This window comes from Crocuta crocuta, unplaced genomic scaffold (genome assembly GCF_008692635.1).
Source record: "Crocuta crocuta isolate KB4526 unplaced genomic scaffold, BGI_CrCroc_1.0 scaffold124, whole genome shotgun sequence".
NCBI classification, from domain to species: Eukaryota; Metazoa; Chordata; class Mammalia; order Carnivora; family Hyaenidae; genus Crocuta; species Crocuta crocuta.
In genome coordinates this window covers 2,115,169-2,128,183 of record NW_027551573.1, presented here as the reverse complement: position 1 = coordinate 2,128,183, position 13,015 = coordinate 2,115,169, and the positions used below count along the sequence as shown (strand labels likewise).

The 13,015-nt window shown below is 48.3% G+C and overlaps 2 protein-coding genes across 2 annotated transcripts in view; both read left to right on the top strand.

Moving 5' to 3' along the window:
* The window catches only part of ADGRG1 (adhesion G protein-coupled receptor G1), a 215,981-nt gene that overhangs the window by 28,650 nt on the left and 174,316 nt on the right, over positions 1-13,015 (top strand). The gene's annotated exons all lie outside the window — the stretch shown is intronic.
* The window catches only part of COQ9 (coenzyme Q9), an 11,513-nt gene continuing 1,014 nt past the window's right edge, over positions 2,517-13,015 (top strand). Inside the window, exons 1-8 of the mRNA XM_077751284.1 lie at positions 2,517-2,549; positions 2,693-2,970; positions 4,333-4,468; positions 9,022-9,164; positions 9,452-9,536; positions 10,986-11,090; positions 12,354-12,509; positions 12,798-12,851. Of these exons, the coding sequence (XP_077607410.1) occupies positions 2,517-2,549; positions 2,693-2,970; positions 4,333-4,468; positions 9,022-9,164; positions 9,452-9,536; positions 10,986-11,090; positions 12,354-12,509; positions 12,798-12,851 (990 nt within the window). The remainder of the gene's footprint in view (positions 2,550-2,692; positions 2,971-4,332; positions 4,469-9,021; positions 9,165-9,451; positions 9,537-10,985; positions 11,091-12,353; positions 12,510-12,797; positions 12,852-13,015) is intronic.

Genomic DNA, 13,015 nt, shown 5'->3' with positions numbered 1-13,015 from the left:
CGTTTAACGAAGTTCACAGAGCCCCGGAGAGGGCTGTGGGTGCCCAGGGTCTGACAGCCCGGCAGTTGCAGCCTGGCAGACCCAGACCCAGTCTCTTAGCAAGTTCACCGCCAAGTCCCTGGGAAGGGCCACTTCAGGGTCGGAGTCAGAAACAGCCGCAGGGAGCTCCTAGTCCGTTGTTTCCGAAGTGAGTCATTTCCTCACTTCATTAAGTCTGTGGTATTATATTTCCCACAATATAGTATTTTTGTTTATACATCTGCTTTCTTAAAACGAGACGTTTACTGAAGAGGTAACTCTATAGTGCTACTGTGAAAGGAAAACCAGCGTCACCTTCCGTAAATAGAATATACATTGATGTGTTAACATATACATATAACTAAAAAAAATAACATTCTCCTGTATTTCATCAAATCTTGTGCACCGCGGTGGTTTCCACAGCGCACCTGGGAAAACTCCCATACTTTTCAAAGGTTTAGGTGCGTTCCATTTTTTTTTTTTTTTTGGGTACAAATACTAAAAAAACCTGATATTTTTACACCTGTTCTGTGTTGTGTTTTGGTTTTTTCTTTTTTTTTTTTTTCTTTTTTTAGGAAGAGAGGGCGATGGTGAGCTGGGGAAGGGGCAGAGGGAGAGAATCTTAAGCAGGTTCCAAGCTTACTGTGGACAGAGCCCAATATTAGGGCTCTGTCTCATGACTCTGGGATCATGACTTGGAGCCTCAACCGACTGAGCCACCCAGGTGCCCCCATAGATTTCTTTTTAAAACACAAGTGTCCTTTTGTTGTTTGGGGTTTTTTAAAAATTTTTTAATGTTTTATTTCTAGGAGAGAGAGAGAGAGAGAAGGGGAAGGTCAGAGAGAGAGGGAGTCACAGACTGAAACAGGCTCCAGGCTCTGAGCTGGCAGTCAGCACAGAGCCCGACGCGGGGCTCGAACCCAGGAACGGTGAGATCATGACCTAAGCGAAAGTCGGACGCTTAACCGACTAAGCCACCCAGGCGCCCCTGTTGTTTTTATATAAAACTCCGATCCAAATACGTTTAGTTGGAGGAATGCCTGTGACCCAGCAAATCCACTCCTAGGTGGAGAAATGAAAGCAGATGTCCACCACAAGGTTTGTACAAGTATATTTATAACAACTCTATTCATGATAGACAAGGCTGAAACAACCCAGGTGTTCATCAACAGAATGGTGTTTCTTAATGGAATACTACACAGCAATAAAAAATAGCAATTGATTTCCACAAAAATACTAATCAGTTTAAAATATGTATTATGCAAAAGAAGTTTTGCACAAAAACGATGTACTGTATGATTCTATTTAGATGACATTCTAGGACAGGTTAAACTAGGGAAGAAATTTCAGAACAGTGTAGGTGGGAAATGACCGGGAGGGAACATAAGGGAATTTTCTGGGGTGATGAAGATACTCTTCAGGTAGGGGTTCAGGTTGTACTAATGTACACTTTTGTCAGAACTCAGAACTGGCACATTTAAAATTTGTGTATTTCATCGTATATAGCTATGACCTCAATAAAAGACCAGTGAATAAGTATTGAACTCTGGGGAATGATATGCACGCCAGAATGTGTGGAGCTGAAGAATACTGAGGTCTACAGCAAACGCTTCGAACATAAGGTGGATTGATGACTGAAGAGTGTAATACATAGGTAGAACCTAGGTGGGTGGGTACACAGGTGTTCATAACATGGTTCTGTATGTTATTTCATACAAAAAATGTGTATGAAATTTTTTGTAATAAAACGTTTGGAAAGAAAAAAAGTACTATGAACCTGGACTTTCCAAAGCCCTTCCTTATAGTAATTGAGGTGTTGCAGGTATTGCCGATAAGAAAACATTGGCATGAGAAAACCCCACACCTGTGGGGCACCTGTGTGGCTCAGTCGGTTGACCGTTGACCATCCCATCTGACTCTTGGCTTCTGCTCAGGTCATGATCTCACGATCGTGGGATTGAGCCACATGTTGGGCTCTGCACTGAGCATGGAGCCTGCTTGAGATTCTGTCTCCTTCTGCCGTGCTCCCCCACTCACTGTCTCTAAATAAATAAATAAAAGATTAGTGACCTGTGTGAAGATACCATATAGATACTATAGGAATCAGGGGCACCTGGGTGGCTCAGTCAGTTAAGCGTCCGACTTCGGTTCAGGTCATGATCTCACGGTTGGTGGGTATGAGCCCCACATCGGGCTCTGTGTTGATGGCTCAGAGCTTGGAGCCCATTTCGGATTCAGTGTCTTCCTCTTTCTCTCTCTGCCCCTCCCCGTTCGCACTCTATATCTCTCTCTCTCTCAAAAATAAATAAACATAAAAAATTTTTTTATAAGTAAGTAAATACTATAGGAATCAGTATTCAGACCTCATTTCTAGTCCAGTGCTCTTGCTATAATATAAATATATAGCAATTTCAGGTCATTTTTATTTTTTGATTGGGTTTCACAACACTCCCATCGAGCAAACAGATTATTACTCTTAATTTGCATGTTTTAAAATCATGCCCATTGGGGCGAAGCCCATTACCACACAGGTAACAAATGAGAGCAAAAGGCCACAAGCCGGGTCTTCGGTCACCTGGCTCGTGCTTCTGCCACCACGTCGTGTCTCCAGGTTGCCAATTTACCCAAGACCTTTGTCTGGGACTCCATACTTAGATAAGTGGTTCTGGAGTAGACGCAGCCCTCCTTTTTCTCTCCCCCCATCGCTCACGCCATTCTGGGTATCAAAGAGTCTTCTCTGGTGAGCGAGCGTTCCTGCCTGACCAGCCCAGTTCTCCTTTCAGCGTCCCGTTGCCAATCAGCCGTGGTGTCCCGCGCCTTCCGTGCTTTGGCTGTGCAGCTCAAGTCTTCAGAGGAGCCGAAGCACCCACCTCCCCCGCCTTTTTCTCAGCAGCATCCTGAGACACACGGGGCAGAAGAACCCAGTTCAGAATCTTCTCGCTCACCTCCCAGGTATGTATCAGGACCCCAGTCCATCGTTTCTGGCCATTTTGAATGCTTGTCCTTCCTCTCCTTCCTCTCTCCTCTTTATCCTCCTCCTCACCTTCCATCATTTTCTAGGCTATCTTTGAAAGGAACCTATTGCTTTTTTTTTTTTCAATAGTGCCTGTACACTCTAAACTATCTAATCAATATAAAGTAGTTTGTAAAAGTAAAGCAAATTTACCAGAAATCACATACCCTGAAATAACTCTTAAGGTTTTTGTGAATGTCCTTTTAGATGTTTTTTAAGTATATTCCATATATAAATCTATATACATTAAGCAGTTAATTACACTGTACACTGTACGCCATTCCAGAACCTGTTTTTTCGCTCAACAATACATTTTTAATGTTTTCTCAGTCTGTATGATTTTCATGGTTGCATAATATTCCAGCAAATGGCGGTATTAAAATTTATTTTAATCTTGGGGCGTCTGGATGGCTCAGTTGGTTAAGCATCCGACTTAAGCTCAGGTCATGATCTCACCATTCGTGGATTTGAGCCCCGTATCAGGCTGTGTGCTGACAGCTCAGAGCCTGGAGCCTGCTTCAGATTCTATGTCTCCCTCTCTCTCTCTGCCTATCTCTGATTCGTGCTCTCGCTCTCTTAAATAAACATTAAAAAATTTTTTTAAATTTATTTACTTATCTTTTATTGATGAATATTTAGATTTCCTTCACTGGTATAAAAAAATAATGTGATCAAGTGTGTGATTCTCTCAGCAGGGGGAACACTGAACCAAAGCATGTGCGCATCTAAAATTTTGTTACATATGTGGGACCAAATTGGCCTCTAGAAAGGTGATAATAGTTTACATTTCCATTAGATATTTTTTCTTCTTAATTCTGCCACTGAGAAGTGTGGCTAGCTCTGAAATTAGGGTGTTCCCATCATTTTTCTGGTCTCCTGATTAAAGTCCTTCTCACTTCAATTCAGCAAATATGTTTTGAGGATCTCATTTGTGTCAGGCCCTGTGAATACTCCCAACCATTGTCCCTGGCCTCATAGAGGTATCATTTGGCACAAATACAGCTGTAAACAGAGGAATCCAGGGTGCTATGGGAGCATTTGCCTTCCTATGACATGACCTCCTCTCTCACTGGATCCCTTCTCTCAGTGACTGTGTGAGAGGAGAATGGTGACAGAATTTTTGTTCTGTTGGCATTGAATCATCAGTACCGGTGCAAAAGTAAGTGTCTTCCCAGTGTGTGCTTGGAGGAGGCCCAGAGCTTCCGGTTTCCGGTCAGGTCTGTTTTGCCTGTTAGGCAGCAGGCCGTGAGATGAGGTGTGTTGGGCTCCATGCCCACGTCTCTGTTGGGTTTGGGTCTCAGGTACACAGATCAGGGCGGTGAGGAGGAGGAGGACCATGAGAGTGAGGAGCAGCTCCAGCACCGCATCCTGACGGCGGCCCTGAAGTTCGTGCCTGCCCACGGATGGACGGCAGAGGCCATTGCAGAAGGAGCCCAGGTGTGTATAGGAGAGGGTGGGGCGGCCGGGCCGGGATTGCCCGGGAGGGAGTCACCCCAGCCAGAGCAGAGGGCCTTGTGCTTTCTTCTGGCCCAGCTTAGAGCCCCTCACTGCTACAGGATTGAGGGAGGGTGTGTTTTCCCAATAGGGTGAAAATAGCCTTATTTTTTAATCTAGAATTATTATACCATGGAGTTGGTTCTTGTGAGCTAGGTTCTAAAGGCAGCCCCTTAGGCAAGAATCGCCTATGATCACAACTACCACATTTCATTGACTCTAAGACAGCAGTGGTTTTTAGAAGCGCCGTTATTTTATGGATCACTGAAAAAGAAAAAATGCTACCTATTAAACTGGGACACATTGTCAATTGCATGATTCACACTGATTGTTTAAAGTGAAAAAGCAGGGGGGCACCTGGCTGACTCGGTCGGTCGAACGTGTGACTCTTGATCTTGGGGTTGTGAGTTCCAGCCCCATGTTGGATATAGAAATTACTTACAAATAAAAATCTTAATGAAATGAAAAAATAGGTGCATCTTAAACTTGATGAAATCTGGTGTTTGAAAACTCTCAAGAGGGCACCATCTAAGAGACCAGCACGCCTTGCTTTTCCCAGTAAGTCAGACAGTGTTTCCTCCTGCGTTGACATGATGCCTGCTTTAGATTAAGCCATTGGCTCACGTTGAGGCCGTGGTGTACAGATGCAGGCATAGCAGATACTGGCCTGGAAGAGCACAGTGAGAACCGAAAGCAAAGGACTTCCAGATTCATGTCTCCCATCCCAAGCTTGCAGGGAAATGCGATGGAAGGGTGAGCGTGTTTGAACACTGGCGAGAGCGCAGAAACGGGTGAAGTACAGGTACGGGAGAAAGTGGCAAAATCCGAAGTCCAGATAGAGTGCCTTCAAGGCAAGAATTAGGAGATGGGGAAAGTGAGTACAGGGACTGGCCTTAGACGTATTGGGGTGAGGTTGGAGAAGACACCTACGGGTTTAGAGTCTAGACTATTAAGGGAGTTCCCGGGGGACAGCCTCTGTTCCCTGTGAAGTAGGTGCGATTGTCTCAAGAATCTGAAGTTAAGAAAGGGTAGGAGGAGACAGAGGTTTGAGGGCGGCAGAGAATGTTAGAAGGAATTACTGCAGGAAGTGGTGGAACAAGTAGAGGGCAGAAATGTAAGAGGATTGTTTGGAAAAAAAAATTTTTTTTTTAAAGGGAGGGAATCATTATATATCAAAGCTATGTATATTCACAGTCAGAACATTTTTTTTAAATATCTATTAATTTTTGAGAAAGAGACAGAACACAAGCAGGGAAGGGGAAGACAGAGACACAGAATCCAAAACACCCTTCAGGCTCTGGGCTCTCAGCACAGAGAACCCACAAACCATATCATGACCTGAGTTGAAGTCAGGCACTTAATCGACTGAGCCACCAGGCGCCCGTGTTTGGAAAAATCTTACCCTGAATCTACAGGTAACTGGTCTTTTTCACTGTGTCCTGTGTATATCTTTATTCGTAGTGGCTGCATAATACCTATTGTATTTATGACCTCAGCTGTCAGTTTGTGACCTCAATTGATAAACATTTGAGTTGTTTTCAGTTTTTTAGTACTCTAAACCTATTTGTACATTTAAGCGCATTTCAAGAAGTGGAGTGGCTGTTTTGGGGTATGTCAGTCCAGATGGAAACTACACAGGTTATTCAAATAGAGAGAACTTACTACAGTGAAGGGGAGCTGGGTGTGCAGTTGGTAACCAGGTAACTGGCAGGATAAAAAGAAGCCCCTCGGGTAGTATGGAGGTTGCCACAGGGTGCCGCTCCAGTCCCCAGGGCTAAGGAGACAAAGGGGAAAACTGGAATTGTTAAAACGGGAAGCTTGAAGGAGAGTCCCTGGGGAGGTGAGGGGGAGACGCTACTTGGCCAGCTATGCTGTCTCTAAGTTTAGAGGATCCCCTGGGGCTGGCACCCAACCTCTGGGGGCTGGGGAGGGGGAGGGGGGATGGTGGTGGCTCAGCGGGACCAGGTCTTCGGGCCCTGGGGAGGGTGCAGACTGGCTCAGCTGTGGCTGGGGAGCTGCCAGCAGGCAGGATGCCCACAGGAAGGAGAGTGAGGCTTCTTCCTCCTCTAGCCTCAGGGTCTCCCTCCAGTGACGTGGCAGAGCCTAGCACGGAGCCAGAAGTGTGGCTCCGGAGCTGCGGCCTCTGCATTACAAAGCTAAGCCTAAGACAGTAACTCACCACCTGCTCCAGAGAGAGAGAGAGAGAAATATGTATTTTTCCCCCAAATACTTATTTAAGTAATCTCTACACCCAATGTGGGGCTTGAACTCATGACCCCAAGATCGAAAGTCACATGCTGTACTAACTGAGCCAGCAAGGAGCCCTTAGTGTGTATATTTTTGAGGGTCTTGTTACATACGTAGTAGAGGCAGGATAGCCTAGTGGTGGAGAGCTCTGAGCCCCAGTTTCCTCATCTGTAAAATGTGAGTGAGGATAACACCCAGCCGCTGGAGTTGCTACGCTGCTGAGGCCACATTGAGATCGTGTGTGTGTCCTGTGCTTAGTGGGGCCTGACACGGTACGCAGCCATCGCCATTAGCAGTGATGTGGTGGCAAGTCAGGGGTAAATACTCCCAAATTGGCCTCTGTAAAGGCTCCGTACTTCCGCCCTAAGAGGCACTTTCTCCACTCCCCACGGGAGGGATTTAGAGTTAATACATTTTTTGTTCCTTCCCTGCCCTCTCTCCCTGGTGCCATCACGGTTCCGCCCCCAGTAGGTGCTCGATGATTGCCATGTATCCGAAAGTGCTAAGCACCACCGTGGCGATGTTAACGCATTAACAACTCATTCAGAAAAATGTGTTGTTTTGAGGTGCATGGGTGGTTCAGTCAGTTGAGTGTCCGACTTCAGCTTGGGTCACAACCTCATGTTTGTGACTCTCTGCTGTCAGTGCAGAGCCTGCTTCAGATCCTCTGTCCCCCTCTCTCTCCTCTGTCCCCTCCCCTGCTCACTGGCATGCACTCTCCCTCTCTCTCTGTCTCTGTCTCTCTCAAAAATGAATAAACATTTGGGGCACCTGGGTGGCTCAGTCGGTTAAGCATCTGACTTCGGCTCAGGTCATCATCTCATGGTTCATGAGTTTGAGCCCCACGTAGGGCTCTATGCTGACAGCTCAGAGCCTAGGCTCCCATTACTGGGAAAAGACCCCCTAGAAAGTAGAGTCTGAACAGATCAGACTCTGAAAAGGGACCTAGGGGCTGACACTCTGCCCCTCCCCCACTCACGTTCTGTCTCTCTTTTTCTCTCAAAAAATAAACATTTAAAAAAAAGAATATATTTTTAAAAATTAATAAACATTTATTTTTTATTTTTTAAATATTTGTTTTTGAGAGAGAGAGAAACAGTGCGAGCAGGGGAGAGGCAGAGAAAGAGAGAGACACAGAATCTGAAGCAGGCTCTGTCAGCACAGAGCTTAAAATGGGGCTCCAACTCACAGACCACAAGATCATGACCTGAGTTAAAGTCGGACACTTAACCGACTGAGCCACCCAGGTGCCCCAAAAGTGAATAAACATTTATTTAAAAAAAGAAAAGAAAAATGTTTTTTAGTTTTTGGGTTTTTCACTTATTTATTTTTTTTCTACAACAGAGAGGCCTAATTTCCAAGAGATTTGAGTTAAATGAATTGGTGAGGAAGAGCTGGGTACTCTTCCCAGCCCCCCCTTTTTTTTTTATAGTAGGACTCTGGGTTACAACTGTCAGAGCTCAATTCTAATTGGCTCGAGCAGGCAAGGATGTATTCGGCTCATTTAATAACAAAAGTCTGGAAGTAGCTCTGGCACAGCGTTCTTAGATCCTGCTGCCGGGACATCCTTTTGCTGGGACTCGTCTCTCCATCCTATCGCTTTGCTTTCCTCTCTGTGAGCTTCTGTCTCGGCAGGGGCTTCCCACGCAGGACTGAAAATGGTTCAGCAGCACCAGAGGAAAGAGGGCACTTTTCCGTGAGCACTAGCAACAGTCCGGAGGCGGCCTCTTAGGGCCTAGATTTGGTCATGTGCACATCCTTGAGGTGGTCACGGTGAGCTCCAGTTCTCCAAGTCTGATCTCATGCTTACAGTACACCAACGGGGGCTCAGTCCGTTAAGCCTCCAACTTTGGCTCAGTCGGTTTGGTTCGTGAATCCTGCTTTGGGTGAGCACTGACGGTGTGGAGCCTGCGTGGGATTCTCATTCTCTCTCCCTCTCCCTCTCTCCCTCTCCTTCCCTCCCTCTCTTTCCCTCCCTCTCCTTCCCTCCCTCTCTCTCTCTCTGCCCCTCATGAGATTCTCTTTCTGCCTCTCATTTGTGCCCTCTCTCTCGCTCAAAAAAAAAAAAAACCAAAGGTTTGGTGGAGTGTGGAGGGATTGCTGGTCAGCTTCACCCAAATCACGTGGACCAGGGGTGACGAGTAGGGCTATCCCATTAAACCCAAGGGGCTCTCACTAGTGTGGAGCAGACAACACATATGCACTACATCTGTTTACCACTTTTCTGTTTTCTTGGTCTCCTTGTATAGTCTCTGGGTCTGTCCACCGCCGCGGCCAGCATGTTTGGGAATGATGGCAGTGAGCTGATACTGCATTTTGTGACCCAGTGCAACGCTCGGCTCACTCACGTGCTGGAGGAGGAGCAGAAGCTGGTACAGCTGGGCCAGGCCGAGTAAGTCCTGTGGCATTTTTGCTCAGGGTGGCAGCTAAGGATCAGGGGGCTCAGGGCCCACCAACGGTCCCAGGAGGCCAATCCCCACAGAGCCGAGAGAGAAGAGCATTGAGCAGCCCTGCTGCTTTGAGGGGCCTGGAACACAGCTGCCTGTCTGTGACAGCTCTAGGTGGTCAGGCCAGCGTCAGGGGCTGGTGAGCCCCTCCTCCCTAGCGCTGAGTAAGCAGTGTAGCCCCGAGCCCCTGCCTGTGACCCAGAGACACACTGTTTTCTTTTCCCTCTTCCAGGAAGAGGAAGACAGACCAGTTCCTGAGGGACGCAGTGGAAACCAGACTGAGAATGCTGATCCCGTACATTGAGCACTGGCCCCGGGTACAGAGTCCATATCTAGGCCGCAGGGCACCAATGCATTCGTGTTCTTAGTTCTCAGCACCTTGCCCTCAGAGGACCCCGCACATTCTTCAGAAGCTAGCTCACTCATCTGCACAGACCTGGGGACTCTCCGTGTGCTTGGTAGAGCTAGGGAGTGCAGACTTGGGCATGCCACAGGGAGTCACCGAGCCATCTGGGTCTCGGTGCCTAGAAATGTGAGTGGCTTGGGTACTGGGTCACATTGTGTTGGCTTCTGGTGGCCTGAGAGTGCTACCAGGGCTTCAGTGAGGAGGAATCCAGGGAGAAGATTAGAAAATGAGATTTTCTTAGCCATCGTCATTAACAGGCCTGTTGTGTGCTGGATCTCAGAGGCCTGGGATGTCCTTTCCAGTTGTCAATGTGATGATTGAGAATTGGAGTATTCATTTGAAGGGCTTTTCATCCCCTTTCCTGAAGTTTCCTTTTTCCTGCTTTGAAGCATGTCTCCATGTGGGCCATTCTCTCAGTTAAGAAAATGGAGTCCGAGCACATCAGGAATGAGAGGCAGCAGGGATCCTCTAGTGTCCTCCGCCTGCTGCTGGGCGATCGTGCCCGTCGGTCAGTTGACAGACATTGGAACAGCGGCAGCGCGCCTAGTCCCGGGCTGCGTGTGGAGGGAGTCCCGTCCCCTGCCTGTGCTCGCCACACTGCGTGATCAGACCTCTGGGCTAACTCATTCCACCTTGCAGTCAAAGCGGTGGGAGTGTGTGTATTGGGCCCTGGCTGCCTTCTGACTCAACATGTTTTCTTCTGAGCTACTTGGATAAGAAAAAACTTTCCAGCCGAGCCAGGGCCTCTGACCCTGATCCCGCAAGCCACAGCCAATGGATTTTTGAGTTGCTATGATAATAAGACCTTGTACTCTCAGGAGTTGGTGTCTGCTAAGGAAGCGTCTCTGGGCTGTACCATTGCTTGTATTAGTTGAAGGATTTTTGCTTTCAGATACCAGAAACCAACTTAAGTTAAGCATAACCCCAGGGAGGATTTACCGTGAGGTTGCCATGGACATCCAGGGCAGGAATGCTTCCGGGCCCTGGGATTTGGACCTAGAAACCACCCCCAGACCCTCCTATCTCTGCTTCTACCTCCATGTTACAGAGTGGGGTGCCCTCCGCTATCCTTACTCTCGGTACCCTCAGACTAGTCTAGACCCTCTGGCTGCCTGTGTTCCCAGGTCCACTTGCTGGGGATGGAGAGCCTGAGTGGGCCAGCTGAGGGTAGGGCCTGACCCTGGCTTCCGTCAGCTGTTGCCAGGCTCGTCAGCTGCCAGGAGCTCACGCCAGCTGGGCGGAGATGGTGGGTCTCAGCAGGAGAGTTGGGCAGGCCCTGTCGCATACCTCCACGGAGAGGCGAGCGCCATCCACCTGTTCCCTGTGTGCACTACCTACTTCTCTGTCGTTCTTTCCTCAGGCCCTCAGCATCCTCATGCTCCCGCACAACATCCCATCCAGCCTAAACCTGATCACCAGTATGGTGGATGACATGTGGCATTACGCTGGGGACCAGTCCACTGACGTGAGTGCTGTCTGCAAACCCACAGGACACCAGCAGAGCCATTTCTTCGGGAAGTCTGTGAAAGTTCTTTGATCACAGATCCTTTGGTGGGCCTGCGGTGCCATCCTGTCTTGGAAGGGAGAGACTAGGGATGAGGAGGCTCCCTCAACAAGCCATAGTGGGAGCTCAGTCTCCATTCAAGGGTCCACACCCGAGCCACAAACCAGGGGTTATCGTCTCTGTCCCCTACTGGTGACGCAAGCATCGGAGGGCCTGGTGACAGGGCTGCCATTTTATAATCCTTTTCCCTCTGTCTCCTAAGACTCACATTCTGCAGTGGGGTTTCTCAGTGTGTGGCTTTCATGAGAATGATTAAAAAAAAAAAATAAACAGACTCCATGGAGCCACTGTTGCTTTAGAAAGGAACTCCCTCCCCCAAGCCCCTCTTGGCCTGCTTTGCCAAGAGATCGGTAAGCCTTTAAACAGGCACCAGGAAAGAATCTGACTTGTTAATGCTATCATATTTCTGGTAGGAAATTAAAAAATAAAAAGTGTGCCTTCATAAAGGAAGTTAATATGTGATGGTGCTCTGTGGGGTCCAGGCTAGGGAGGCGAAGAGCTACTCCTGCCGCAGTTCTAACAAAGGACTTTAATAAGCTTCCCCCGTGTGGGAGTACACCACCAACAGAGATGGTGGGAAAATGAAATTAGAGAGCAAAGAAATTAAAGGAATAAAACATGAAGCAGCTGAGTTAGTGCTCCAAAGAGCCATTTGCTGGGCCAGCCTGAAGTGGCCGAGGGACCGGAGCCCCCTACTCCTGGGTGTTCTGAATCCCGTCCCTGGGCCTGTCTCAGCCCTCACTTTACTGCTGAGCACACGACGGTTTGGTCATAACTGGCTGAGCACAGAGCCTCCCCAGAATTCAGGCGGCCTAAGACACAGCCTTTTCACCAGCGGCTTCAAAGTGAATGCATGTAGCAAAATCGCCCGGGATGCTAATCAGACGTCCAGAGTCCTTGCACTTACTTTAGACCCCTTGACTCTAAACTCTAAGAGGGTGGGCCTGGGAGCTTGCATTTCTGTCTCCCAGGTAATTTTGTTGCCCAGCCAAGTTTGAGAACAGTAATGTTATGTAGGGGAACAAATGTACCTGTGGGGAAAAGAAGAGATCAGGAGGGAGCCCATTAGTGCCCATGGCTTTGGGTAAGAACCCTCCCCTGCCCAGACGTCCCCAGCCCGCAGCAGCAGTGGTGACCCACCTTCCTGCGTGGCTTTCTTTGCAGTTTAACTGGTATACCCGCCGAGCTGTGCTGGCTGGCATCTACAACACGACAGAGCTGGTGATGATGCAGGACTCGTCCCCAGACTTCCAGGACACTTGGCGCTTCCTGGAAAACCGGATTAACGATGCCATGAACATGGGCCACACTGCCAAGCAGGTAGCCATTTGGGAAGCCTCCTCACCAGGCACACCCCGTCCTTAGGCCACAGCTGGTCACCTGTCTGTCCTATTGCTTCCCTTTGGCCCCAGCAGACAGTCCTGAAGGCTTGCTCGCTCTTGTGCCAGCCGTTCCCTAAGAACCATACTTGGGCCATTTGTGGCTGTGCTCATAGACTCTTCCTCCAGCCCTCAGGGTCCTCACGAGCCCCCCCTCCCATTTGTCTTACTCTTTCACCTTTGGGCTTATGTTGGGGGCTTAAGAGAGCCTGACCCTGACTCCTTCTAGGTAAAGTCCACTGGAGAGGCACTGGTTCAAGGACTCATGGGTGCAGCAGTGACGGTGAGTAGTGCCCCACTCGTCCCTGCCCTCTTCCCTGTGATCCTTAAAACATATGTCGGTGATCCCAAAAGCTTTAAACTGGAAAGCTCCTAATAAGATGGACAGTGGTTCAGCCCCAGTCTCTGAGCCTCTTTTTTTTTTTTTTTTTTTGTTCTGCATTTAAA